Source organism: Oncorhynchus keta, chromosome 16 (genome assembly GCF_023373465.1).
Source record: "Oncorhynchus keta strain PuntledgeMale-10-30-2019 chromosome 16, Oket_V2, whole genome shotgun sequence".
NCBI classification, from domain to species: Eukaryota; Metazoa; Chordata; class Actinopteri; order Salmoniformes; family Salmonidae; genus Oncorhynchus; species Oncorhynchus keta.
Window position 1 is genome coordinate 9,801,325 of NC_068436.1, and position 26,613 is coordinate 9,827,937.

At 42.6% G+C, this 26,613-nt stretch overlaps 3 protein-coding genes and 1 long non-coding RNA gene across 4 annotated transcripts in view; 3 read left to right on the top strand and 1 right to left on the bottom strand.

Annotated features, from left to right (window-relative positions):
• Window positions 1-26,613, top strand: part of LOC118395624 (uncharacterized) — a 180,880-nt gene that overhangs the window by 150,687 nt on the left and 3,580 nt on the right. The window lies entirely within an intron of this gene.
• On the top strand, window positions 3,435-16,451 carry LOC118395636 (uncharacterized). Its single transcript, XM_052465146.1, has 6 exons — window positions 3,435-3,869; window positions 4,652-4,782; window positions 4,990-5,157; window positions 12,073-12,237; window positions 13,518-13,629; window positions 13,807-16,451. The coding sequence occupies exons 1-6, from the start codon at window positions 3,587-3,589 to the stop codon at window positions 14,772-14,774; spliced, it is 1,827 nt and encodes a 608-aa protein (XP_052321106.1). The 5' UTR covers window positions 3,435-3,586; the 3' UTR covers window positions 14,775-16,451.
• LOC127908095 (uncharacterized) lies at window positions 15,606-18,710 on the bottom strand. Its single transcript, XR_008066177.1, has 3 exons — window positions 18,588-18,710; window positions 16,672-18,318; window positions 15,606-15,750 (listed from the first exon to the last, which is right to left on the bottom strand). It is a non-coding gene; the product is annotated as an uncharacterized LOC127908095 (long non-coding RNA).
• Window positions 18,376-26,613, top strand: LOC118395605 (zinc finger protein 16-like). The gene is made up of 3 exons (XM_035789467.2): window positions 18,376-18,906; window positions 24,710-24,828; window positions 25,029-26,613. The coding sequence occupies exons 1-3, from the start codon at window positions 18,657-18,659 to the stop codon at window positions 26,115-26,117; spliced, it is 1,458 nt and encodes a 485-aa protein (XP_035645360.1). The 5' UTR covers window positions 18,376-18,656; the 3' UTR covers window positions 26,118-26,613.

The window sequence follows — 26,613 nt, forward strand, 5'->3', positions numbered from 1 at the left end:
GGCTGGTGTGGTCACACCTGATCTGCGCTTGTGAGGCCGGTTGGACATACTGGCAAAATCTTTCAAATGACATTAGAGGCAGTTTATAATAGAGAAATTAACATCCGGGCTCCTGAGTGGCGCAGCGGTCTAAGGCACTGCATCTCAGTGCTGGAGACGTCACTACAGACCCTGGTTCAATTCCAGGCTGTATCACAACCGGCCGTGATTGGGAGTCCCATAGGGTGTTGCACAATTGGCCCAGGGTCGTTAGGATTTGGCTGGGGTAGGCAGTCATTGTAAATAAAAATTTGTTCTTAACTGACTTGCCAAGTTAAATAAAGGTTACATAAAAAATTATCTGGCAACAGCTCTGGTGGACATTCCTGCAGTCAGCATGCCAATTGCACACTCACTCAAAATTTGAGACATCTGTGTCATTGTGTTGTGTGACAAAACTGCACATTTTAGAGTGGCCTTTTATTGTCAACAGCTCAAGGTGGACCTTTATAATGATCATTCTGTTTAATCAACTTCTTGATATGCCACACCTCTCAGGTGGATAGATTATCTTGGCAAAGGAGAAATGCTCACTAACAGGATGTAAACAAATATGTGTACAACATTTGAGTGAAATAAGCTTTTTGTGCGTATAGAAAATTTGTGGGATCTTCTATTTCAGCTCATGAAAAATGTGACCAGAACTTTACATGTTGCGTTTATATTGTTGTTCAGTATATTTACCCTCTGAATTTGTTTTTTCTTATGTTCTATTCATAAAATATACCATATTTTTTTATAACACCTTTATAACAAGCCAAGTCTGCTGAGATGTAAACCTGAGGTCTTGCTTTCATTGGGGAACAAGTCCAAAAACAACCCTTACTGTGGCCTTTCCCCTATAGCCCTCCCATGGCAATATGTAGTAGCTAAAGACATTTTTTCGTCCTCCCCTGTATCCACTTTAATCTCCCATATCTGTTATTATGTGTATTATGGTTATGAATATCTCAATGGCTGTAGCAAACATTGCCCCTCAGTAATTGACTTTCTCAGTCACACACTCAAAGTTGGCTTTATTTATACTGATGTACGTCACTGTGTTCATCAATGCAACAATCACCAAAACATGCTCAAGTCAAGTCCCTCAACTGTTTCTCTTATTAAAACCCCAGAGCTCAAACGCTTATCTATCATCTGTGGTATGGGGTCTTTACAAACAGTCCTTGACCTCAAGCTGTTTGTAGTAAATGGCCTGAAGGCTTTAGGTCTTGTGATGACAGGTGAAATATTAAACATGAACTAAAGTACACCTGTACTTGATATTCCAGATTGAAAACTAGGGAGTGTACATCCTTTTAACTTCTGTTCAGGAGGGTAATTAACCACATACCCCCTCATTAACCCTTTGTTAACTTGTCATTTGAAACAGGCTTGTCTGTTTTTTTAAAGACTGTAAACCTAGGTTAGAACAAGGACAGATTAATATTTACCTTTCTGATGTGATGTAGCTGGAATAAAGTAATTATATTATTTTCTACTCTAGCTAACACACTGTTCTTTCTAAACTAGTCTGAGCTTTTATTTATTTTACTAGGCAAGTAATTTAAGAACAAATTCTTATTTTCAATGACAGCCTAGGAACAGTGGATTAACTGCCTTGTTCAGGGGCAGAAGGACATATTTTTTTATCTTGTCAGCTCAGGTATTTGATCTTGCAACCTTCCGGTTACTTGTCCAATACTCTAACCACTAGGCTACCTGCCGCCCCAAGCTTGAAAGATAGTGATCATGAATAGGAGACACTTCAAGTATGCACACTTCAAAGAACAGTGTGCATACCTTTTTCATTCGACGACACCCTTTGAGCTATGATGCAAACCAGTAAGTAAGATCCTTTGTAAACAGAAGTGAACAGTGACCGAGAACATTGAAGCAAGGCAGTAAGTCACAGAACAGTAATTTTCCGGTCACATCTGGGAAACCGGAATGCTTATAGACCTGCTCTCAGATGCAGAGTAGCCCACATTTTGCGAGCAAGGAGAGGCCAGAGATAGCCAGACTAATAAATTGGACTAAGGAACAGATGTTGTGTATTGGAGAAAGGCCATCAGTGCGGGTTCTGCAAACAATACAGTGGGTGAAGGCGTGGCATGAGCATGGTGAACGGAAAGATGTGGTTATGGACAGGGAGGAAGAAGAGCCTAGTGTAGGGAAGATGTGTGTTGAGGAAGAATGCTGCCAAGTACAAACCGTACTCTGCTGTTTCTGATGGCTCGGAAATTGAACCTGAAGTTACCTCTGGTGGCAGGTGTGATGAAGACCTCCAAGTCCAAACCTCGCCCCGATGGTCATGCGAAGGATGATTCGGTCCCAGTGGGAGTGACATTTTTGGAGAAAGTGGATCCCTGCCTTTTGGCTGACCCATATGTAGTCTCAAGCTGGGGGGATGATTTGGGTACTGTTAAATTGGTGAAGGTAGCTCGAAGTAGACTTGTGATGATTTTCTGTTTGTCTTCTGCCAGGAGGGAGCAGGTGCTTCACGTCACAGGCCTCGGGACAAGACCTGTGACTTGAAAGGAGTGATTACTGGGGTGGCGTTGAGGTGGAGCAACTGAAATGGAAGATTCTCTGTGTCTGTGATGCCCGCCGTTTGGTGCGACGCATATCCGGTGGCGAGCGTGGTGAAACTGAGAAGACACGGTCTGTCCTTTTGAGTTTGAAGCCGTCTTTACCCGAAAAAAGTCATGTTAGGACATGTCAGTTGTCCCGTGAGAGCTTTTGTGCCGAACCCACTAAGGTGTTTCAGATGCCAAACGTATGGTCATGTTTCAACAGTGTGTAGGAGTGCATAGGACAATAGAATGTGTAGTATCGGTGAAGAAAAACGGTGTCAACTGTGGGGGTGCCCATGTTGCTGGGGATCAGAAGTCCCTGGTGCAAGAGAGACCGGTTGAAGTTGTCAGGGTCAGAGTAGAACAGAAGGTATCATATGCCGAAGCAGTGGCGAGAGTAGTGGATGATGGGTCAGGTGTGAGTAGTAGGCCAATACATAGTGATATGAATTTGTGCTTTGGTAAGGTTGGCTTCTTAGCGTTCATTGCCATGGTTATCAACTGTGCCACGGTAATGGCATGTAAATCAAAGAAAATAGCTGTTGTGGTGGCAGCTGCAGAGAAGTACTTGGGTGTACAAGGTTTTACAGCAAAAGAGACAAGATGTTAAATGAGTCATGTCCTCCCCAGGCCGTTGGCCTGTTGTAGGATCAGTTGGGGTCAAAGTAGTGAAATGGGGTGGTGTTTATTCATTAAATAATACATAGGTGTAATGTTAGTTGGTGGTGCATTAAAATGTACCCCTTTTAATTTTGTATCACAAAATATAACGTGGTCGACCACACACTCCCGTACAGTAGGTGGCGGCATGCACAAACAAAACGTGGAACCCCGTGATAACAAAGAAGTCCAATAACCATTTCCACGTCAGCTTTTTTTTATTGTTATTTATACGTTCAATAACACACACTTAAACCATGTAGTCTGTAATTCACGTTGGAGACAAGACTTGGTTGATATGTTATCTAGGTAAAACTAGCTAGCTGCTAACAATGGCTGACTGTGTGGGTTTTCACACTCAAATAGCCTCCATTATGGAGGTGCTAGCGAATACAGCTGTAGCTGAGATCTGTAAACTCGTAGACGACGACTATGCAGTGTTTCGTTTAGAAATAACTCAAAGCCAGAAAGAAAACAGGGTATTGCGGAGGAAACTACAGCTACTGGAACTGAAGGTGTCACGGGAGCGCGCAGAGAGGACAATGCGAGATCGCGTCCTCACCAGTCGTCCCAGTAGTGTCAAGATCGTCGACAGATACAGAGTAATGGCAAGAGGTACATTTTGCAGGCCGATGCCGCACGGCCTGTCGCGGTTCTTCTCAGTGCCTGTCGACCCGTTCGCCTCTGCACATATGTTGAGGTGTCACCCAGATGTGGGTCTTGGTCAGTTTTTGTATGAAATAATTATCCTGATTTACTTAGCTATCTTGTGCAAAGAAGAGCCAAAATCATAGTGTAGGTATTGTACAGTCATTGCAACTCAAACCATAGAGATCCTATTGGCTCACCGTGTGTTGGCACACCCCCTGTAATCCTATTGGCTACTATTGTTCATGGTTATTTCATATATAGTGGGAATGCGTCTGGTGATTGTCTTCATTTGCTTGATGGTTAACGAAACGGGATTGAAGCACTGTTTATCTTGTGCCAAAGCTAAGCATTCTAACACATACTAACGAACCGGTATACCCTTAGCTAGTTGCTACTAAACTCACACAGCAGTGTGGATATCTTACTGGAGGAAGGTAATAAACAGCATCAACCAGAGTATTCCTTGTTGTGGCCTCATTGTAACCTATGCATCATATAAAAGATGACCCACAACAAAATTCTAACCAGATTCTTGATTTACTGCATTTCTTATTATGTATTCAATTATTTACTTATTGTGATGCATGGAACATAATACATCAATCTATAAATAGTATATCAATAAGTTATGAGAAGTGTTACCTTACATCCTTGCCAATTCGAGACAGTGTCTATAGTGTACAATATACCGTTGCATTGACAGTAGCTAACCTAACCACCTCTTTCCCCCCCAATCACTCTCTCAGGGGAAGGAAATCTCACTGGAGGCCACAGGAGCTTTGTGAAGCCAGCAGGACACAATACATGGAGAGATGACCAACCAATCACTGTTGATGAGGGGACTGGAACCTCAACCCAGCACGTTATCGTGATAGAAGTTAGTGCAATAATGTTGCATTAAAAATGAGTTACTTTGTAAATCAAATGTGGATGGTTTATAACAGAAAGGCTCTCCTCAGCTATTCACTTGCTTACATTTACATCCTAATATATCTGCCATAGGGGAGCTTGTGAGAATTCCCTACGACATTGTTATCCAATTCAACACATGTACTGATAATAGCCTCCTCTCTTCTTGTGTCAGTCTGCAGATGGAGACGCTGCAGGTCCTGGAGTCAAGCAGGAGAGGTCTGAAGGAGAGGTGGACCCACGGCACAGCAGAGAGATCCAGACTGGAGTGGCAGGAGAGCCCTCTGTAGCCACGGAGGTCACCGCCCCAGCACCTCCCAGGACCCAACGCAGCATCACGGAGGTCAGTGGAAATCCAAACACTGTCCTCAAAGTCAGAGACAGACACTTTAACACACAGGCTCTTACACACAGGATCTGACCACTGATCAGACCCAGAGAGACTGGTCTTGGGGAGACTGGGCTGTGCTCCTGCTCCCGGCTTGGAGTATTTACCGGTATTTCATCAGAGCCAAAGGATGGTCCATACCTCTGAGGATGGCTATAGTGATGCATTAAACACTGGCGGTAATGATCCCTATTGTTCTTACGCTACAGAGATGGACCCGGGCCACATGCCCTTGGGTTAAGAGACCCAGACTGATCTGTCTAGAGGGGACTGGAACCCGTACAGTAGTAGTGTATACTCTGAAGGGTGCCTAGATAAGAAAGGGGAGATTATTGTTGTAGATGAGGTAACTATAAAAGTGGAGGGTGACGTTCCTCCCACATGGAATGCAGAAAGTCACCTAGGAGACAGAAACTCACAGGGCAGAGATTTATTAGATTACGGGGGAAGCTTAGAGACAAATCTAAATATTGCCACCCACTCCTCTTTACATGCGTTCAGGGATCGCGACCCAGTGTCTACGTCAATGGGGTTTTCCGATTTACAGGGCAGCGTCCTTTTCGATCTGGTATTGAACTCAAACGACAGGTCTAGAGCCCAGGCTCAGGGAGGGGGAGCCACATCAGGCAATAGTAAAGAGAAACAGTTCCTCTGCATGTTCTGTAACAAAGGCTTCAGCTGCCCCCAGAAGGTGGAGAACCAACAGAGGGTCCACACAGGGGAGAAATCCTACAGCTGCCCACAGTGTGAGAAGAGGTTCTCCCGCCAGGACCACCTGAAGGTCCACACAGGAGAGAGGCCGTTCGAGAGGTTCTCAGAAAGGAGCTACCTCAGGAGACACCATCAGAAAAACCATTCTACTCTATAACATCAAAAGTAACCATTCCGCTCGATAGCTTCTCACATTTAGATCAACCCCTGCATTAAAGACAAAAATTAATTTATTGTTTTCAGCAGAAAAGATCCCCAGGTGCATTTGGAATAACCAGAGTAACAGATTTCAATGTTGAATATTCCTGGGTAGAATACTGCATCCAGACATTGTGTGATATATAAGCCTAAAAAGTCTGTTACATATTGTGTATATACTGTGTAGGATATATGATGTTCACAAAATTTCCCAAGACACCTTTTATGAGAAAATGAATGCAGTTTATCAAGTTCATGCTGACTTTTTTTGTTGAGGCGTGTACGTGTGTTTTTCATATGGTGTATCTAACACTTAACACTAAACACTTATGTTTAATAAAAACAAAATGGGACTTCATTCTAAAGACTCTATAATAACAAACCCTGGCGGTAACGCAATAGGTCCAGGGTTATGTTTAAAAAATATTTACTATTTTCACAGTGATAATTGTGGTTGCAGTAGCTAGTGGTGGCGCAAAAGGGCTGAGTTTTGATGAATAAATAAGTTGTAGGAGTGTCAAGGTTTGACCCCTCACTTGGCCAATCAGAACATGCTCCATGGCTAAATACTGTATGCGGTTGTGTATTTACGGTCTTGTATGTATTGCCTTATCCTCAACTCCGATTGATTTGATGGTAAAAAAATATATATACATTATACACACAGTACAAATATGATTTTCAATGTTACTGGGGTTGCAAAATCAAGTCTGGGACTTATTTGCATTATAGGCTCATTTAAAAAATAAAAAACATGGAAAAAAACATACGTCTACAATAACAGATACCAACACATTACAGAGATACAGACAAAAAAAAATGTTACTCATTAGCCAGCTTTTGACATTTTTTAAAAAGGTGGTTATGATTGGCATGGCTGAGTTGCTGTGGTAGTTAGTTCCATTCAACAGCGCCAGTATATACAAATGTGTTCTTACCAGATAGAATGTTAACAATGAGTATTATTATCTGGCTAGTTGGATAGGGTCCTGGGGGCTGAGTCTGGGATAATGTTGTGGACCAGACCAAGTTGAATTAATAGTACTCTTTTTGTTCCCAACGGATAACCAGCCGAGCAGCTTAAAATGCTCGACCCCTAGTGTTGATGCCCGCGTGGAAATTAAATTAGCATTCAAAAATATCCCCATCAAAATCTGTATAAGTTAGAGACATCGTATTTTTAGTGTATGGGCTGCGTCGCAATCCACCGCATCCGCCAATAGCAGCCTTTCGTATCTGCAGTGGAAGGTGGCCGAGCTACAGCAGTGTTTGTTAGACCATGAGACATCTCTCAAATCGGTTCTCACAAAAACGTCTGTAGTGTCCAAACCTGACCATAACCAGACACTCCAGTACAATCAGGTAGCTTCTCAACCAAATGTGTGGCAACTGTTGTGAAAAAGGTATTGAAACTATCAGCTACCACTTCCTTGTCAAATTGTATTTCCCCATTGACCTCCAGACCAATGCTTTTACAATTTGCATTCTTCCCTGTCGCTATGTTTAGTGACTGCCACAACTTCCTATTTTCACAAATTTGACCTCATCTGACTAGATTTGTTCCTTGGGGTTGTGTGTCTATTGAGAGCCTCTTCATCTTCGGTACGGTTATATTCTTGAAAATAAGTATTTCTTCATTTAATGAATGGCCTTAATGATTTCCTGATTCATTCAAGGTTCAGTTCTTTAATTCTAGCAGTTTTCCATGGAGGCAAAGTATCCACAATGCTTAAACATTTGTTCAAATAGTTCTATCCTGTTTATTTATAACAAAACCACACAACAATAAAATCTTTATTTGATTTTTTCTCATTTTATAATCCATATCTAGACATGTAAGTACCGGGTCCCAGTTAACTTTACTCAATTGGTCAATAAATGCATCTTTGTTATCATGTTTCAGAGATCTCACAGTTATTGTGTCATAACGTGGTGTAAAACTTGCCGCCATTGGACTCTGGAGCAGTGGAAACGTGTTCTCTGGAGTGATGAATCACACTTCACCATCTGACAGTTCGATGGATGAATCTGGGTTTGGTGGATGCAAGGAGAACGCTACTTGCCCCAATGCATAGTGCCAACTGTGAAGTTAGGAGGAGGAATAATGCTCTGGGGCTGTTTACCATGGTTCCAGCGAGGCCTATTAGTTCCAGTGTAGGGAAATCTTAACGCCACAGCATACATTGACATTCTAGATGATTCTTTGCTTCCAACTTTGTGGCAACATTTTGGGGAGGGCTCTTTCCTGTTTCAGCATGACAATGCCCGCGTGCACAATGCGAGGTGCATACATCAATGGTTTGTTGAGATCGATGTGGAAGAACTTGACTGGCTTTAACCCATTTTATAAGAGATTCTCCTAAATTAAAATAGTCCAGGCATTTATATATAAATTCCAGTCGTACTTTATCAAAGGCTTTTCCCACGATTTTTCATAGTGTTCTATTGTTTCCAGTACTTGTCTTACAGTGCATTTGGAAAGTATTCAGACCCCTTGATTTTTTTCACATTTTGTTACGTTACAGCCTTATTCTAAAATCGATTAAATTGTTTTTTCCCCCCCCATCAACCTACACACAATACCCCATAATGACAAAGCGAAACAGGTTTTTAGATGTTTTTGCACATATATTAAAAATGTAAAACCGATACCTTATTTACATAAGTACTCAGACCCTTTGCTATGAGACTCAATTGAGATCAGGTGTATCCTGTTTCCATTGATCATCCTTGATGTTTCTACAACTTGATTGGAGTCCACCCGTGGTAAATTCAATTGATTGGACATGATTTGGAACGGCACACACCTGTCTCTATAAGGTCCCACAATTGATATGGCTTGGTTTTTGCTCTGACATGCACTGAGGTCGAAGGAATTGTCCGTTGAGCTCCGAGACAGGATTTTGTCAAGGCACAGATCTGGGGAAAGGTACCAAAAAATGTCTGCAGCATTGACGGTCCAAGAACACAGTGGTCTCCATTATTCTTAAATGAAAGAAGTTTAGAACCACCAAGACTCTTCCTAGAGCTGGCTTCCCGGCAAAACTGAGCAATCGGGGGAGAAAGGCCTTGGTCAGGGTGCTGACCAAGAACCTGATGGTCACTGACAGTTTGCCAAAAAGCACCTAAGGACTCTCGGACCATGAGAAACAAGATTGAACTATTTGGCTTCAATGTCAAGCGTCACATCTGGAGGAAACCTTGCACATCCCCACGGTGAAACATGGTGATGGCAGCTTCACCATGTTTTTCAGAGGCAGGGACTGGGAGACGAGTCAGGATTGAGGGGAGAGATGAACGGAGCAGAGTAAAGAGAGATCCTTGATGAAAAAAAACCTGCAGCAGACTTGGGCGAAGGTTCACCGTCCAACAGGACAACAACCCTAAGCACACAGCCAAGACCATACAGGAATGGCTTCGGGACAAGTCTTTGAATGTCCTTGAGTGGCCCAGCCAGAATCCGGACTTCAACCCGATCATTCTCTGGAGAGACCTGAAAATAGCTGTGCAGCGATGCATACAACCTGACAACTTGAGAGGATCTGCAGAGAAGAATGGGAGAAACTCCCCAAATACAGGTGGGCAAGGCTTGTAGTGTCATAACCAGGAAGACTCGAGGCTGTAATCACTGCCAAGGGTGATTCAACAAAGCAAAAAGGGTCTGAATACATATGTAAATGTGATACGTTTTTTTTCTTATTTTTTTTCTAAAAACCCGTTTTTGCTTTGTTATTGTGTGTAGATTGACCAGGGGGAAAAACCCATTTTAATCCATTTTAGAAAAAGGCTATAAAGTAACAAAATGTGGAGAAAGTCGTGGTCTGAATACATTCCAAATGCACTGTATATTATTTCCATTGTAATTGTCCATGTAAAACACCTGTCTAATTAGGATGAATAATATCCTACAATACCTTTTTTAATTCTATGCGCTATGCATTTGCTAGGCTTTTCTCATCACAAACACTCGAGTGTAAGGTGTCTCCAGTTTTTTTAGGTGGACTCAATCTTTATATTCCCCATCTGGGTCCTGTTTCAGTAATAGTCAAATAAGACCTTCTTGTAGAGTTTCTGGTAGTCTTTATAGGAGTGGTCAAAACATGTTAATAACGGACCTTGGAGTAGATCAATTTTTTGGGGGGATATACTTCAACGGGTAAGTCATCCAGCCATGGAGTTTTCCCAGACTTGCGACTTTAATTGCATCTAGAATTTCCTCTAATTAGGCCTTCACATTAGTCTTTCTGTATAACTGTTCATTTTGTAATATTAATAGAAAACAAATCTTACAATTAACTTCCTTTAGTGGAAATGGAGGAGCATGAAATGGAAACATATGCTTGAAGTACTTTGCTTCCTCTTAAAATATTGTTGGTGAGTCAATGAGGACGTTATTTGTAACACGTTTCTATCAAACAGTTTTGGTAGCATTTCAATGTCGTAAGATAATGTTATTTGGTGCATTTTTCCCGATATTCCATCCAGTTCAGTTTATTTTTATAATATATTACACTTGGTTTTTCTTGAATACGTACCTCCATTTATTTTTGTTTTTCCTCTAATTCTGAGCCTCTATGGTACTGTTTTTATAGCTATCTATCTCTACTGTTAGTTCCTCTATTTCCTTTTTCAGATGAACTCTTGACCTAAAATGTTTTTGTTGAATTGCATGGCCTCTTAAGGCACATTTAAGTGTCCCATACAATAATGGGATATGCTATACCTATGTTATGTAGGAAAAAGTGATTTCTTCTGTCTTGTTTAAAAACAATTTGTCATCCAGTAAGCTTAGTGTATTGCTACAGCAAAAAAACAAAATGTGCACTCTTTGGGGTCCAGAGGACTGAGTTTGGGAACCGTTGGATTAGGCTAAGATCAACATACTGTATGTTCTTGTATAAAACCACAGTGGCACATTTCCTATTGCCACAGATGGCCCAATAACAAGGTCCCTGAGTCCATATTCATCAACCATTTTCCCAATCTCTGGGCCAAAAGATTGCCTATCTGCCCCCCAGTCATGCACAACTATTGTCCTCATAAGATTGAATACTTTCTTACATTTAGTCTCAATACATGTAATATGACGTCTCTCTCCAAGTAAGCTTTTCATCAAACCATAGCCCCAAATACTTAAATTACGTGACCCTTTTCAATTATTGTCCATATAATCGAACACTGACATCTTCCTTTGTCTTTTTGTTAGCAAACAAGATTTGAATACAGATAACTTCAAACCCCATGATAAGGATCATTCCTCTACTGCTAAAACAGCTCGTTGCCTTATCTATTACAATGGCACCATTATCTGCATATAAGGCCGCCCCTATACCCTGTATCAACGTGAATAAGGTGGGACTAATGGTGCTACCCTGTGGAGTTCCATTTTCCACCTCATATTCTCTTGATAACTCCGATCCCAACCTGACTTGGAAGGTTCGATCAAGCAAATCCATAATCCAGTTGTACATTCTCTCACCTATACACACATTCAATTTAACCAGTAGCCCTTCCCTCCACATTGTATCAAATGCTTTTTCTATGTCAAAATATACAATAGACATCACTTCCTTCATTGCCAAAGCTTTGGTCACTGCAGTACTAATTGTAACCAATACATGAAGGATAGTCCTTATTTTTCTGAATCGACTTTGAGATGGACTTAGATCCCTATGTTCCAGATAATACAACAATCTACCCACAATCAACTTTTCCATTAGTTTGCAGAGATTTTATGTAAGTGCAATAGGTCTATAACTAGCAGGACTGAATGGATCTTTACCAGGCTTCAGCCGATTTCTTTTTACCCACAACATGATGGGGTTAAAAAATAATGAAGTAATTCTATAACTGCAGTATAGGACTCAAATGTAGTGAGGATGTTGAAAGTGTGTTTCTCTGTGTGTGTACGTACCTGAGGGAGTGTATGTCTGTGTAATCTGCATCACCTCTCTCTTCCAGGAGGAGGAGGGTCCAGAGGTGCTGCTGGTGAAGGAGGAGGGATGTGAGGAGGGTCTGGGGAACCCTGAGGGGACCATGGTCGTAGAGGACAACCAGACTACACCTCTTCCTGAACCCACAGAGCAACCAGCTGAGCAGCACAGGACCACACACAGTCTCACTGAGGTTAGCCCACTGTGAACTACTGGCTGAATAGTATTAGGTCAGGGCCTGTTTTCAAAAAGCAGCAATGCTGATCTAGAATCGGTTTTGCCTTTTAGATCATTACATTTAAGTCATTTAGCAGACGCTCTTATCCAGAGCGACTTACAAATTGGTGCATTCACCTTATGACATCCAGTGGAACAGCCACTTTACAATAGTGCATCTAAATCTTTTTTTTGGGGGGGGTGAGAAGGATTACTTATCCTATCCTAGGTATTCCTTAAAGAGGTGGGGTTTCAGGTGTCTCCGGAAGGTGGTGATTGACTCCGCTGTCCTGGCGTCGTGAGGGAGTTTGTTCCACCATTGGGGGGGCCAGAGCAGCGAACAGTTTTGACTGGGCTGAGCGGGAACTGTACTTCCTCAGTGGTAGGGAGGCGAGCAGGCCAGAGGTGGATGAACGCAGTGCCCTTGTTTGAGTGTAGGGCCTGATCAGAGCCTGGAGGTACTGAGGTGCCGTTCCCCTCACAGCTCCGTAGGCAAGCACCATGGTCTTGTAGCGGATGCGAGCTTCAACTGGAAGCCAGTGGAGAGAGCGGAGGAGCGGGGTGACGTGAGAGAACTTGGGAAGGTTGAACACCAGACGGGCTGCGGCGTTCTGGATGAGTTGTAGGGGTTTAATGGCACAGGCAGGGAGCCCAGCCAACAGCGAGTTGCAGTAATCCAGACGGGAGATGACAAGTGCCTGGATTAGGACCTGCGCCGCTTCCTGTGTGAGGCAGGGTCGTACTCTGCGGATGTTGTAGAGCATGAACCTACAGGAACGGGCCACCGCCTTGATGTTAGTTGAGAACGACAGGGTGTTGTCCAGGATCACGCCAAGGTTCTTAGCGCTCTGGGAGGAGGACACAATGGAGTTGTCAACCGTGATGGCGAGATCATGGAACGGGCAGTCCTTCCCCGGGAGGAAGAGCAGCTCCGTCTTGCCGAGGTTCAGATCATAATGAATAAGACTATATAGACCGGTAGGGAACTGATCCTTGATCAGCACTTATACTCTGGATACTGGCCCTGGTCTTGATTATTTTTGCTTTAAGTATGGGACCATGCCTTTAAATTATCACACCATTAAAGTGTCAAGTAATCAAATCAACTAACACATAATTTGCATAGTATCACATCAACCAACAAGTTTGCATAATACTCATAGCAATCCCTCATTGCCTAATCAGAAGATGCTCCATAGCAGAGTGCTCATATCAGATTTCTTGATCCAACATCCTCTCACTCTGTATCTCTTACAGTCAGTAGACATGGAGGATGGGAAACCTGGTCTACTGCTGGTCAAAGAGGAGACCATACAAGACAGACCAGAGAGCATTGATCTGCTTAGTGGACTAAAGATGGGGGCGCCAAGTAAGGGAGAAATACATATAGCCTACATACAGTAATAGATCTTCAACAGGAATTTTCTTCATTCATTAAATGAAATCCATGCAACTTATGTTTACATACAAAAACACACATTAATGTATGAACATGACCAGGTAATTGACGACAACTCAAAGTCTATTTTCTAACCTCTTCCTGCAGGTGGTTGGCTGGAGGCTAACAGAGGAGACTGGGCGGCCATCTTTGATTCCCATACCCAGACAGGTGCAGCCAAGTGTCTGGGGGAGGATATCACTGAGCAGGCCAGGATTACTGGTGACATAGTGGAGGTTAGTGGATGGGACAGCGTCTTCAACTCTGGGCTGGGGAACAACACTGTTAACCACAACCAGAAACAGACAGTCGAACACAGAACAATGACCGAACAAAGTCTCCATGACAACAGACTGGCAGAGACCAGGGCAAGGCGTAGATTTGATCTACAGGGACGGGGAGGTGTCCATATGCAGCGGGAGAGAACAGACACAGATTTGGCTTTCTATGCTCCGTCCTGCTCCTATAGTTGTGATTCAGAGAGACTGATGGTGCCTCAGGTTAACCCCCTAACAGTTGCTGCCTTCAGCCTGCCTTCTATAGGATCTATCAACTGGAACATGGACCCTGCAACAACACAGACACTGCCTGACCTTCGTCCTCCTCTCCTTATGTTAAACCAGACTTCAGACAATGTCAGTCCCTCAACAATAAATGGCTATACAATCCCATTAACAAATGACAATAGTAACACTATCAGCAGATCTAATGGCAAAGATAAGCGCTTCGCTTGTTCATTCTGTGGGAAAGCCTTCAGTTTCCCCAAACAGGTGGAGATCCATAAGAGGATGCACACAGGAGAGAAACCATTTGGCTGTACCCATTGTCAGATGCGCTTTGCTGAAGCTTGTCACCTGAAGAGGCACCAGAGAGTCCACACAGGGGAGAAACCTTTCAGCTGCCACCTGTGCCGGGTCAGTTTCTCCCACTCGTCCAGCTTGAAGAGGCACCAAAGGGTCCACACAGGGGAGAAACCAAATAGCTGCCCCCAGTGTGACAAAAGGTTCTCCCACCAGCACCATCTGAAGATGCACTTGAAGGTCCACACGGGAGAGGGGCCAATCACCTGTACGTAATGAGTTTCTCAGAGAGGAGTTATCTCAGGAAAGACCAGCAGAAAATGCACATGGCCCATGTATAGTATAACATGTTATGTAGTACTAGATAGATAGTACTAGATGTTTGTAGTTAATTCTGTTGGTTATGGATGTAGTAGGGAACTGGATGAGGTGAACTGAGGAAAGAATGAGTATGATGAGGCATGGTTGGTGTGATGGCGTCTGTAAAAATTATTCTCTGATGAAAGGTGACAACCTTATGCTGTTATAATGCGGAAATGATAGTGCCTTAATTCATGTTTACTTGACATGAAGATGAGTAATGTAATGTTGAACCTTTTCCGAAGTATGCTTTCAAAGCGAGAGTACCAAATGTACAGGAAGGCAGAGGCTACGAATATGGAGTTTTCATCCCCGCTTAACCCCTCTGGAAAGGTCTTTCTCAAATCTGAGGATCCAAATTACATTCTGCGCATGTGTTATTTACTCATGTTCACGTTTCTCTATTTAGTCACCCTCTTCTGGACCCAAAACCAATTTGAGCGATATGATAATCTAGCCGGTCTTTGCCTCATATGTCTGAACAGCTGCGATTTGAATGAACTTTCCAATTATGTTTCAAATCAAATTTATTTATATAGCCCTTCGTACATCAGCTGATATCTCAAAGTGCTGTACAGAAACCCAGCCTAAAACCCCAAACAGCAAGCAATGCAGGTGTAGAAGCACGGTGGCTAGGAAAACTCTAGAAAGGCCAAAACCTAGGAAGAAACCTAGAGAGGAACCAGGCTATGTGGGGTGGCCAGTCCTCTTCTGGCTGTGCCGGGTGGAGATTATAACAGAACATGGCCAAGATGTTCAAATGTTCATAAATGACCAGCATGGTCGAATAATAATAAGGCAGAACTGGAGCAGCAGCACGGCCAGGTGGACTGGGGACAGCAAGGAGTCATCATGTCAGGTAGTCCTGGGGCATGGTCCTAGAGCTCAGGTCCTCAGAGAGAGAAAGAGAGAATGAGAGAACGCACACTTAGATTCACACAGGACACCAAATAGGACAGGAGAATTTCAAGGTCCGATAGGAATTCAGGGAACTCCATGAGGAACGCTGTATATGGCCCAGGAGGCCTGTAAACAGTAGCTATAAAAAGTGATTGAGTAGGCTGCATAGATTTGAAGGCTACATCTTTCTCTGTCCGGTGTATTGGATATTGCTGTAGCAATAGTCTCAGACAAGACAGTCTACACATTGCATTGGGACAAAACAATTTGCGTTTGATGTGATGCTATAATCTTTATAGGCATGCTGCCATATAACCAGGAGTCTGCCTCCTGTTTAGCCATTGTTTGTAATGATGATGAAAGAAGAACATTGCTAGACGACTGTTAAAGACAAATAACTGATTGTTCTAACTGTTTTGTGTACAAGCGGCAGTGGAGTCACAGAATTACTCAGCACTGAAGGAAGGCTAGTAGATCCCCGCATGCGCAGAAATCTCTGTATTTTTAGCAACAGCAAGTTGGGTTCCAGAAAATCTGCTCCACTTGGTTACTGAAAAAGTAAAGTGTTATCATATTGAGAAAAGATATTCAACTCTTCATGTATTGTTTTGTGCAGTAAAAGTACTGTACTTCACGCTATGCATGTGTATGACCATTTTGTTGAAATTAAATACAACATTTACTCTGTGCTGACCGACTTGGTTATTTTTGTACATTGCAGGGTCTGAGTTTCCCTTATCTCAACCGAACCAAAACATTATACTTAATTATTGAATAAACAGTTATGGACATTTTTTTAGAAACTCCAATGGCTTCGTATTATTAGTTACTTGAATCACAGTGTTAGAGATGGGCTTGACTGTGATTAAAAACATTTTGTTTGTGTGTACAGCAAAGAGTTTCTTATATTAACCTTTATATGGTCTTCTGTAAAATTAGTGTTTGCAGTCAATGAGGACCTGCTGATATCTAGTGTTGCTGGCGGTAGAGACTGGACCTCTGAAGCGGCTGGTCACAAACCCTGGCTCCGGATCAGGAGCCTTCACTCTTCCTTTCACTCTTCCTTCCCGAGTGGACTGAACAACCTCAGTCCTGGTGGTCATCAGAGACAGAAGCTCCAGTCAGGGATCCAGTCTGCAGCCCAGACCCTTCTCTTCACAGTCTCAGTGCAGGGATGAAGCAGGACCTAGGGCTCATAGAGATAGACCCTTATGTTCCTATGATATGAACACCACAGTATCCATGATGAACAGAGCAGGTGACCCTAAGCTTCAGCCTTCACAGAGAGTGGTGGGAGACCAATGGGAAGTCTGTCTTCTCCAGGATCTCATCTAATGCCTGGTGAATGGGTTAATAGAAGACCTGGACCTAGGTCTAACCTTCCTCAGTTACATCATGGTTACCCCACCAATACAGACAGGGTCAGGATGGGCATTCACCACAAGAGGTACCTAGCCTATAACACAGCACACAATCCCAACAACACCCAAACAATGGCTAGAGGTCAAGGACGGAGCTGAAAGACTCCAGTTTCTACCTCATCTGTTGTCATTGGGTCATAACATGGGAGGCCGAGCATTAGGACAGACGCAGACAAGCCGTACACCTGCTCAACATGTGGGAAGCGCTTCGTTAAGGCAAACTATTTGAGGGAGCACCAGACTGTTCACATCAAGGAGAGGCCCTTCAAGTGCAAACTATGTTACAAGAGCTTCTCCTTCCTGTGTAACCTTACCAGACATAGGAGTGTCCACAACCGGGAGAAATCGTAGCAGTGTAGCTTGAGATACACACAGGGTATGTCTGAGATAGTTATCATGTGAAGTGTCTCGAGTTAAGAGGGTAATCAACCACATACCCCACATTAACCCTTTGGTAACTTGTCATTTGAAACAGGCTTGTAAATACCTGTTTTTAGAGAGACAGTAAACCTAGGCTAGAACAAGGACAGTTTAATATTTACCTTACTGGAGGTGATGGAGATGGAATAAAGTCATTCTATTGTTTTCTACTCTATTCTTGCTAACACTGTTCTCTCTAAACCAGTCTGCTCTCAGCTTTAAAGAAACTTTTCATAGGAGTTTTGATGTGTAATGTAATAAGCACTACCCTATTTCAAAGAACAGTGTGAATACCTTTTTCATTTAACCATACCCTTTGGTGACTATTTAACAGTCGGATGGCCTGGAGATGGAAGCTGTTTTTCAGTCTCTCGGTCCCAGCTTTGATGCATCTGTACTGTCTACACCATTTAGATGGTAGCTGGTGAACAGGCCGTGGCTTGGGTGGCTGAGGTCCTTGATGCTCTTCTTGGCCTTCCTGTGACACCGTGTGCTGTAGATGTTCTGGAGGGCAGGCAGTGTGCCCCTGGTGATGAGAGGGGCTAACCGCACCACCTTCTAGAGAGCCCTGCGGTTGCGGACGGTGCAATTGCCATACCAGGCGGAGATAGAACCTGACAGGATGCTCTCAATGGTGCATCATAGGGGCCTGCCTCATGAGGTTGAAGAGGTGCAACACCACACTGTGTGTGGATTGACCATTTCCGGTTGTCAGTGATCTGCATGCCAAAGAACATTAAGTATTTTTTTATGGGTCTATTTTTGTGTTTTTGTACTATGTCGTCCCCCCCTTTCCTAAAATGTATATTGTTTCCCTATGGGTTACCACCCTGTACGGTAGGTGGCGGTATGCACCTCTAATAATTTTTTACAAACCGCCGTAATACCAAAGAAGAGAACTGACCGAGAACATTATCCACGTCAGAGTTTTGTGTTATTATTTAGACGTTTATTAACACCATTTCACTGCACAGCATCACATACTTACCCCATAATTCGCGTTGGAGATGGGACTTGGTTGATATGTTATCTAGGTAACGCTAGATAGTTGCTAACAATGGCTAATTGTATGGTGTTTCACACTCAAATAGCCTCCATTATGGAGGTGCTAGCGAATGCAGCCGTGGCAGAGATTTGTAAACTCGTAGATGACGACTATGCAGTGCTTCGTTTGGAAGTAACTCAAAGCCAGAAAGAAAACAGGACATTGCGGAGGAAACTACAACTATTGGAACTGAAGGTGGCACAGGAGCGTGTCCTTCCCAGTAATGTCAAGATCCTCGACCGATACAGAGGAATTGCAAGAGGTACATTTTACAGGAAGCTGAGGCTGCGGGGCCTATCGACCCTTTCCGTCTGCGCATGTGTGAATTCAGATGTGTTAACCAGAATTGGGTCTTGGTCCATTTTTGGATAGTATGCTATAATTCCACTGATTTATTTAGCTATTTTGCAAAGACACCATCATATTCCAACCAGATTATTTGCTGCATTTACCATTATGACACATGGAACATAACCAATCGATCTATAAATAGTACATCAAAAGTGATGTAGTGTTTCATCTTTGCCAATCCCAGACAGTGAGTACGTTGACATGCACAGTAATAATTCGATATTATTAAACTGATTATGGCAGTTGGCCGATTATTCAATAATCATGTAAACACACTGTTTATCTTAATCAGCATAATGTCCAAATCGAATTAATCATACGGAAATTAAAATAAGCAGTTTTTTTTAGCAATCTTTTATATTATTAGAGCATATAAACACCTAAATCTGAGTTTCAGCTTTGTATTTGATCTGCCCTGTGCTAGCACCAGCCGAGAGAGCGTCCCTCTTTTGCGCAAGTGAAGTGAAGCCTGACCGACAACGTCATTGCATCAATTTGCTTAACTCTGCTTTCAAATTTATTCATTGTGCAATCCCAAAAAAATCCTGGATATGTGTGCAACAAAAGTTCAACATTCACCTGTTCCTACTAGTTCTGTCAAATCTATGCATACAATATGATGCATATGTTGAAGATATCCAATGTATGCACCACACAGAACACTGCAACAGCAATGCTGTGAGGGCAAACGCTGCGTTCCAATGGGAGTAAATGTACTTCTGTTGTGCCAAAACGCGATGGCAATGTCTGTGTAATGGAGGCGTGAGGTCTGAACAACGGAATGTAGTTTATGTTTCAAACTTTTCATGGCCGAATTCTGAATCAAAGATCCTTCCCAAAAATAACATTGTCCTGTGGTAGAACGTTTTATTTTGATTGGCAATTTTCTGCATTCATCATGTAGCCTGATATCAGATGTGTCCATATATAGAGGATTATTAGGGAAAGCGTTGTTCTTGCAAAACATGTAAATGTTTAATCAAACTCTTATATTAATCTGTACTGTAGTCCAGATTGGATTTAGAAAGAAATAATTCCCTCGCTATGTCGATCACAACTTATTTATCTCAAAGTTGCTTTGTAGAGATCACGAGAAACAATAAATAGGAGTGGACGCATTGATGATAGATTGACAGTATGGCTGAGCCCACGGTGGATCAGCGCATATGTTTTTGTTGATTGCTACACTAAGGGATGGTACATTTCATGCTAACATCATGCTTTCATTTGTGTTTGGAGCTTATTATCAGTTTATAAGTTAGAATGTTAGCAAGCTAAATGTCCCTTGCCTTGAGCTAAGAGCTCTTGGGGCATCTAGGAAGGAAGGACGCCTGTATCTTTGTCGTGACTGGGTGTATTGATACATCATCCAAAGTGTAATTAATAACTTCACCATGCTCAAAGGGATATTCAATGTCTGCTTTTTTCATTTAATTTGATCTACCAATAGGTGCCCTTCTTTGTAATGCATTGGAAAACCTCTCTGGTCTTTGTGGTTGAATCTGTGTTTGAAATTCACTGCTCGACTGAGGGACCGTACAATTATCTGTATGTGTGGGGTACAGAGAGGAGTTAGTCATTGAAAAATCATGTTCAAAAACGTGTTACTTGTTAAACTTCTTATGGCTGCGATCCCATTAACAGGATCGATATGACAACAGCCAGTGAAAGTGCAGGGCGCCAAATTCAAAACAACAGAAATCTCATAATTAAAATTCCTCAGACATACAAGTATTTTACACCATTTTAAAGATAAACCTGTTGTTAATCCCACCACAGTGTTCAATTTCAAAAAGGCTTTACGACGAAAGCACACCAAACGATTGTTAGGTCTGCACCTATTCACAGAAAAACACAGCCATTTTCCAGCCAAAGAGAGGAGTCACAAAAAGTAGAAATAGAGAGAAAATGAATAACTAACCTTTGATCTTCATCAGATGACACTCATAGGACTTGATGTTACACAATACATGTATGTTTTGTTCGATAAAGTTCATATTTCTATCCAAAAATCTCAGTTTACTTTGGCGCGTTACGTTCAGTAATGTTTCGCTTCCAAAACATCCAGTGATTTTGCAGAGAGCCACATCAATTTACAGAAATACTCATCATAAATGTTGATGAAAATACAAGTTATTCATGGAACTTTAGATCAACTTCTCCTTAATGCAACCACTGTGTCAGATTTCAAAAAAACTTTACAGAAAAAGCACACCATGCTACAATCTGAGTACAGTGCTCAGAGCCCGAACAAGCCATAAAGATATCTGCCATGTTGTGGAGTCAACAGCTGTCAGAATAGCATTATAAATATTCACTTATCTTTGATGATCTTTATCAGAATGCACTCCCAGGAATCCCAGTTCCACAATAAATGTTTGATTTGTTCCATAAAGTCCATCATTGATGTCCAAATACCTCCTTTTTGTTCACCCGTTCAGTACACAATCCAAACTCTCGACGTGCGGGCAAGTCCATGCGAAAGTTCAGACAAAGTCATATTACAGTTCGTAGAAACATGTCAAATGAAGTATATAATCAATCTTTAGGATGTTTTTAACATAAATCTTCAATAATGTTCCGACCAGAGAATTCCTTTGTCTGTAGAAATGTGAAGGAACGCAGGTCTAACTCTCACGTGACCAGCTTGTGGCACTCTGGCAGACCCCTGAGAGCCCTCATTCCCCCCTCCTTCACAGTAGAAGCACCAAACAAGGTTCTAAAGACTGTTGACATCTAGTGGAAGCCTTAGGAAGTGCAATATGACCAATACCCCACTATCTTCCATAGGCAATGAGTTAAACCTACAGACCTCAGATTTCCCACTTCCTGGTTGGATTTTTTTCTCAGGTTTTTGCCTGCCAAATGAGTTCTGTTATACTCACAGACATCATTCAAACCCTTTTAGAAACTTCAGAGTGTTTTTAATCCAAATCTACTAACAATATGCATATATTAGCAACTGGGCATGAGTAGAAGGCAGTTTACTCTGGGCACCTTATTCATTCAAGCTACTCAATACTGCCCCCAGCCATAAGAAGTTAAGAACATTTGTACTCCTGAACTCTTTTAGGCTTGCCATAACAAAGGTGTTGAATACTTAATGACTCAAGACATTTCAGCTTTTCAATTTTTGTTAATGAGTAAATATTTCAGAAAAACACTTCCACTTTGACATTATGGGATATTATGTGTAGGCCGGTGACAAAAAATATCTACATTTTAATCCATTTCAAATTCAGGCTGTAACAACAAAATGTGGAAAAGTCAAGTGGTGTGAATACTTTGAAGGCAACTTGTCTAGTCTTGTTAGCTAGGTAGACAGCTTGTTATACAGTAACAGTCAAACATTTGGACACACATACTCATTCCTAATTTTCTTTATTTTTTACTATTTTCTACATTGTAGAATAATAGCGAAGCCAAATTATGAAATAACACATGGAATCATGTAGTAACCAAAGAAAGTGTTAAACAAATCAAAATATATTTAATATGTTAGAATTCAAAGTAGCCACCCTTTGCCTCGATGACAGCTTTGCATAGTCTTGGCATTTTCTCAACCAGCTTCACCTGGAATGCTTTTCCAACACTCTTTAAGGAGTTCCTACATATGCTGAGCACTTGTTGGCTGCTTTTCCTTCCTTCTGCAGGCCTACTCATCCCAAACCATCTCAATTGGGTTGAAGTCGGGTGATTGTGGAGGGCAGGTCATCTGAAGCAGCACTACATCACTCTCCTCCTTGTTCAAATAACACTTACACAGCCTGGAGGTGTGTTGGGCCATTGTCCTGTTGAAAAAAAATATATAGTCCCACTAAGCACAAACAAGATGGGGTGCTGGCTTAACCATGCTGGTTAAGTGTGCCTTGAATTCTAAATAAATCACTGACAGTGTCACCAGCAAAGCACACACCACCTCCTCCATGCTTCACGGTGGGAACCACACATGCCAAGATCCGTTCACCTACTCTGTGTCTCACAAAGACACAGCCGTTGGAACCAAAATCTCAGATTTTGACTCATCAGACCAAGGGACAGATATCCAGATATTGCTCGTGTTTCTTGGCCCTAGCAAGTCTCTTCTTATTGGTGTCCTTGAGTAGGGGTTTCTTTGCAGCAATTCACCCACGAAGGCCTGATCCACAAAGTCTCCTCTGAACAGACAACGTTGCGATGTGTCTGTTACTTGAACTCTGAAGTATTTATTTGGGCTCTAATGACTCTAATGAATTTATCCTCTGCAGCAGAGGTAACTCTTGGTCTTCCTTTCCTGTGGCGGTCCTCATGAGAACCAGTTTTATGATGGCGCTTGATGGTTTTTGTGACTGCACTTGAAGAAAGTTCTTGATATTTTCCGGATTGACACACCTTCTTCATGTCTTAAAGAAATGATGGCCTGTCGTTTCTCTTTTCTTATTTCATAGTTGATGTCTTCAATATTATTCTACAATGTAGAAAATAGTACAAATAAAGAAAAACCCTGGAATAAGTAGGTGCATCAACTTTTGACTGGTACTGTATATGCTGGTTGTTTACATGCATAACTGATGTTTGTAATTGTAAGGGACACTTCCTGTTTTATGGATAATATTTACATTTACAGTGGGTGATCTCCATTCCTGACAGGCTGATCAGATTCAATAGCAGTCTGAGGCAGATTAGTCAGGATTCTACCTTGTAGGCAGTTTTATTGCTGATGCCTTTTACAGGCAGACTAGCAGTCAGTGTATTATATATATGATCAAGACTGAGTGGGCTCTATTCCTAGCGGGCTGATCAGATTCATTAGCTGCCTCAGGCACTGATAAGACAGGATGCTGTCTAGTAGGCTGTCTGCAAGGAGCTTTACATATCAAACAGCCTTCAAGGCAGTATCCTGATTTATCAGCCTCTGAGGCTGTTATGTAATCTGATCAGCCTGCCAGAAATAGAGCTCAACCCTTGGATCAGATATGCATCTGCCCGTAAAGCACTATGACAGCTAATCTGCCTGCAAGGAGCCTTACCTATGAAACCGCCTCCAAGGCAGCATCCTGACTTATCAGCCTCTGAGGCTGAATTTGAATGTGATCAGCCGTTCAGGAATGGAGCTCACCCACTGTAAATGTAAATATTATCCACAAAACATTATTTCCGCTAATAATTATATACATATCAGTTATGCAAGCTAACAACCAGAGTTGCTAACAAGACTACGTAGCTAGCTAACTAGCTAGCTCCCAAGGCTAGAAACGTTAGCTGCATTGTTCCTTGCATGCTATTGGCTGTGGTCTTGGGGGTGACATGCAGCCTGGGAGACGGTGTTGCCTGTCAGGCATTGTTCAGGACTTAAATGCCACCCGTCAGGCATTGTTCAAGGCTTAAATGCACCGCATTGCAATCAATGCAACCACAGGGCTTCTTGATGAAGTGGTTATTGTGCATCTGAGCAAATGAATGGATAATGCGTGGTACTTTTGATTATCTCGTGATCTCGACAAAATAACTTATGTCGTGATCAAGAGAAGTCATGATCTTGAGGGAGCTATTTCATTTATTTATATGTTCTCCTTGAACTTCCATAAATCTGACTATCCACAATAATCACATTATTGTATTATTGTGTGTATGTAACTGTACTCTGTGTCAAAACTGTCAATAGTGTACAATATAGCTTTGAGCATTGGCAGTACCTAACTTAAACACCTCTTTTCCCCCAATCACTCTCTCAGGGGAAGGACATCTCACTGGAGGCCACAGGATCTTTGTGAAGCCAGCGGGACACAAAACATGGCGAGATGACCAACGAGTCACCGTTGATGAGGGGAGTGGAACCTTTATCATGATAGAGGTTAGTGTAATAGTATTACATCAAAATTACAGTACATTAAATGTGGCCAGTTTATTTCAGAAAGGCTCCCCTCAGTTATTCACTTGCTTACAAGTACATCCTCATTTATCTGCCATAGAGGAGCTTGTGAGACTTCCCTAGGACATTGTTATCCAATGTAACTCATGTACCGGTAATAATCTCCTCTCTTTTTGTGTCAGTCTGCAGAAGCTGCAGGTCCTGGGGTCAAGCTTGAGAGGTCTGAAGGAGAGGGAGACCCAGGGCAAAGCAGAGACATCCAGCTTGGAGCAGCTGGAACGCCCCCTGTAGCCACGGAGAACCCCACCACCACCCCAGCGCCCCCCAGGACCCAATGCAGCATCATGGAGGTCAGTGGCACGCCGAACGCCGCCCTCAAGTCAGAGACAGACACAGAAACAGAGACTTTAACGGGGCTATTCCGACTGGACTGTCCTGCTCCTCGCTCAGAGAATTTACTTCATGGGAACCTGAGCCCGAGGAAGATTCTGTCCCATCAGGACTCAGGTGATGCGTTACAGACTGGCAATGATCCATCCTGTTCATATGCAGCAGAGACAGAGATGATACCTGCTGACATGCCTGTGGGCTTAGATACACAGACTAATCTAATGAAAGAGGACTGGAACCAGTACAGTAGTAGTGTATACTCTGAAGGGTCTCTAGATAAGAAAGGGGAGGGTCTGGTCGTAGATGAGGTGACTGTGAAAGTGGAGGATGACGTTCCTCTGACATGGAATGCAGACCAGACTCACTTAGGAGGACAGTCGCAGGGCAACACTAGTGACTTCTTAGACTACAGGGAAAGCTTAAAGACAAATCTTAATGTGTTCAAGGATCGTGACCCAGTGTCCGCGTTGATGGGACCTTCTGATTCACAAGGCTGCGTCCTTTTTGATCAGGTGCTGAACTCAAACGACAGGACTAGGGCCCAGGCTCAGGGAGGGGGAGCAACATCGGACAATAGTAAAGAGAAACGGTTCCTCTGCATGTTCTGTAACAAAGGCTTCAGCTGCTCCCAGAAGGTGGAGATCCACCAGAGGGTCCACACAGGAGAGAAACCATACAGCTGTACCCAGTGTGATATGCGCTTCGCTGAGGCTGGCAGCCTGAAGAGGCACCAGAGGGTCCACACAGGAGAGAAACCCTTCAGCTGTACCCAGTGTCATATGCGCTTTTCCCACTCATCCAGTCTGAAGAGGCACCATAGGGTCCACAACCCTACAGCTGCCCCCAGTGTGAGAAGAGGTTCTCCCACCAGAACCAGGTGAAAATGCAGCTGAAGGTCCACACGGGAGAAAGGCCATTCGCCTGTACCCACTGCAGGAAGAGGTTTTCAGAGAGGAGCTACCTCAAGCTACACCAGCAGAGTAACCATTACACTCGATAGCTTCTGACGTTTAGCTCAAACCCTGTATTAAAGCAAAGATGTATTTTTATTGTTGTCAGCAGAAAAGACCCACAGATGCATTTGGAATGAAGAGATTAACAGATTTCAGTGTAGAATATTCCTGCGTAGAATATTTCATCCAGACATTGTGTGATATATAAGCCTAAAATGTCTGTTACATATTGTGTTTGTACTGCGTAGGCTATATGATGATCTCATTACTTCCATTCATCTACTTTCCCAAGATACTTTTAATGGTCAAATCTATGCGGTTTATCAAATTCATGGAGATTTTTAGTTTAGACAAGTGTATGTGTGGTTTTCATATGGTGTATTTAAAACTTGTTTATTTAATAAATACAAAATGGGCCTTTTCA

What these genes read in the sequence shown, in the direction of transcription:
- LOC118395605 (XM_035789467.2), top strand. Translation starts at nt 18,657, where the DNA reads ATGGCTAATTGTATGGTGTTTCACACTCAAATAGCCTCCATTATGGAG. An exon ending in ATACAGAGGAATTGCAAGAG is followed by an intron (nt 18,907 to 24,709) that starts GTACATTTTACA and finishes TCACTCTCTCAG; the next exon opens with GGGAAGGACATCTCACTGGA. An exon ending in GAACCTTTATCATGATAGAG is followed by an intron (nt 24,829 to 25,028) that starts GTTAGTGTAATA and finishes TTTTTGTGTCAG; the next exon opens with TCTGCAGAAGCTGCAGGTCC.
- LOC118395636 (XM_052465146.1), top strand. Translation starts at nt 3,587, where the DNA reads ATGGCTGACTGTGTGGGTTTTCACACTCAAATAGCCTCCATTATGGAG. An exon ending in ATACAGAGTAATGGCAAGAG is followed by an intron (nt 3,870 to 4,651) that starts GTACATTTTGCA and finishes TCACTCTCTCAG; the next exon opens with GGGAAGGAAATCTCACTGGA. An exon ending in AGCACGTTATCGTGATAGAA is followed by an intron (nt 4,783 to 4,989) that starts GTTAGTGCAATA and finishes TTCTTGTGTCAG; the next exon opens with TCTGCAGATGGAGACGCTGC.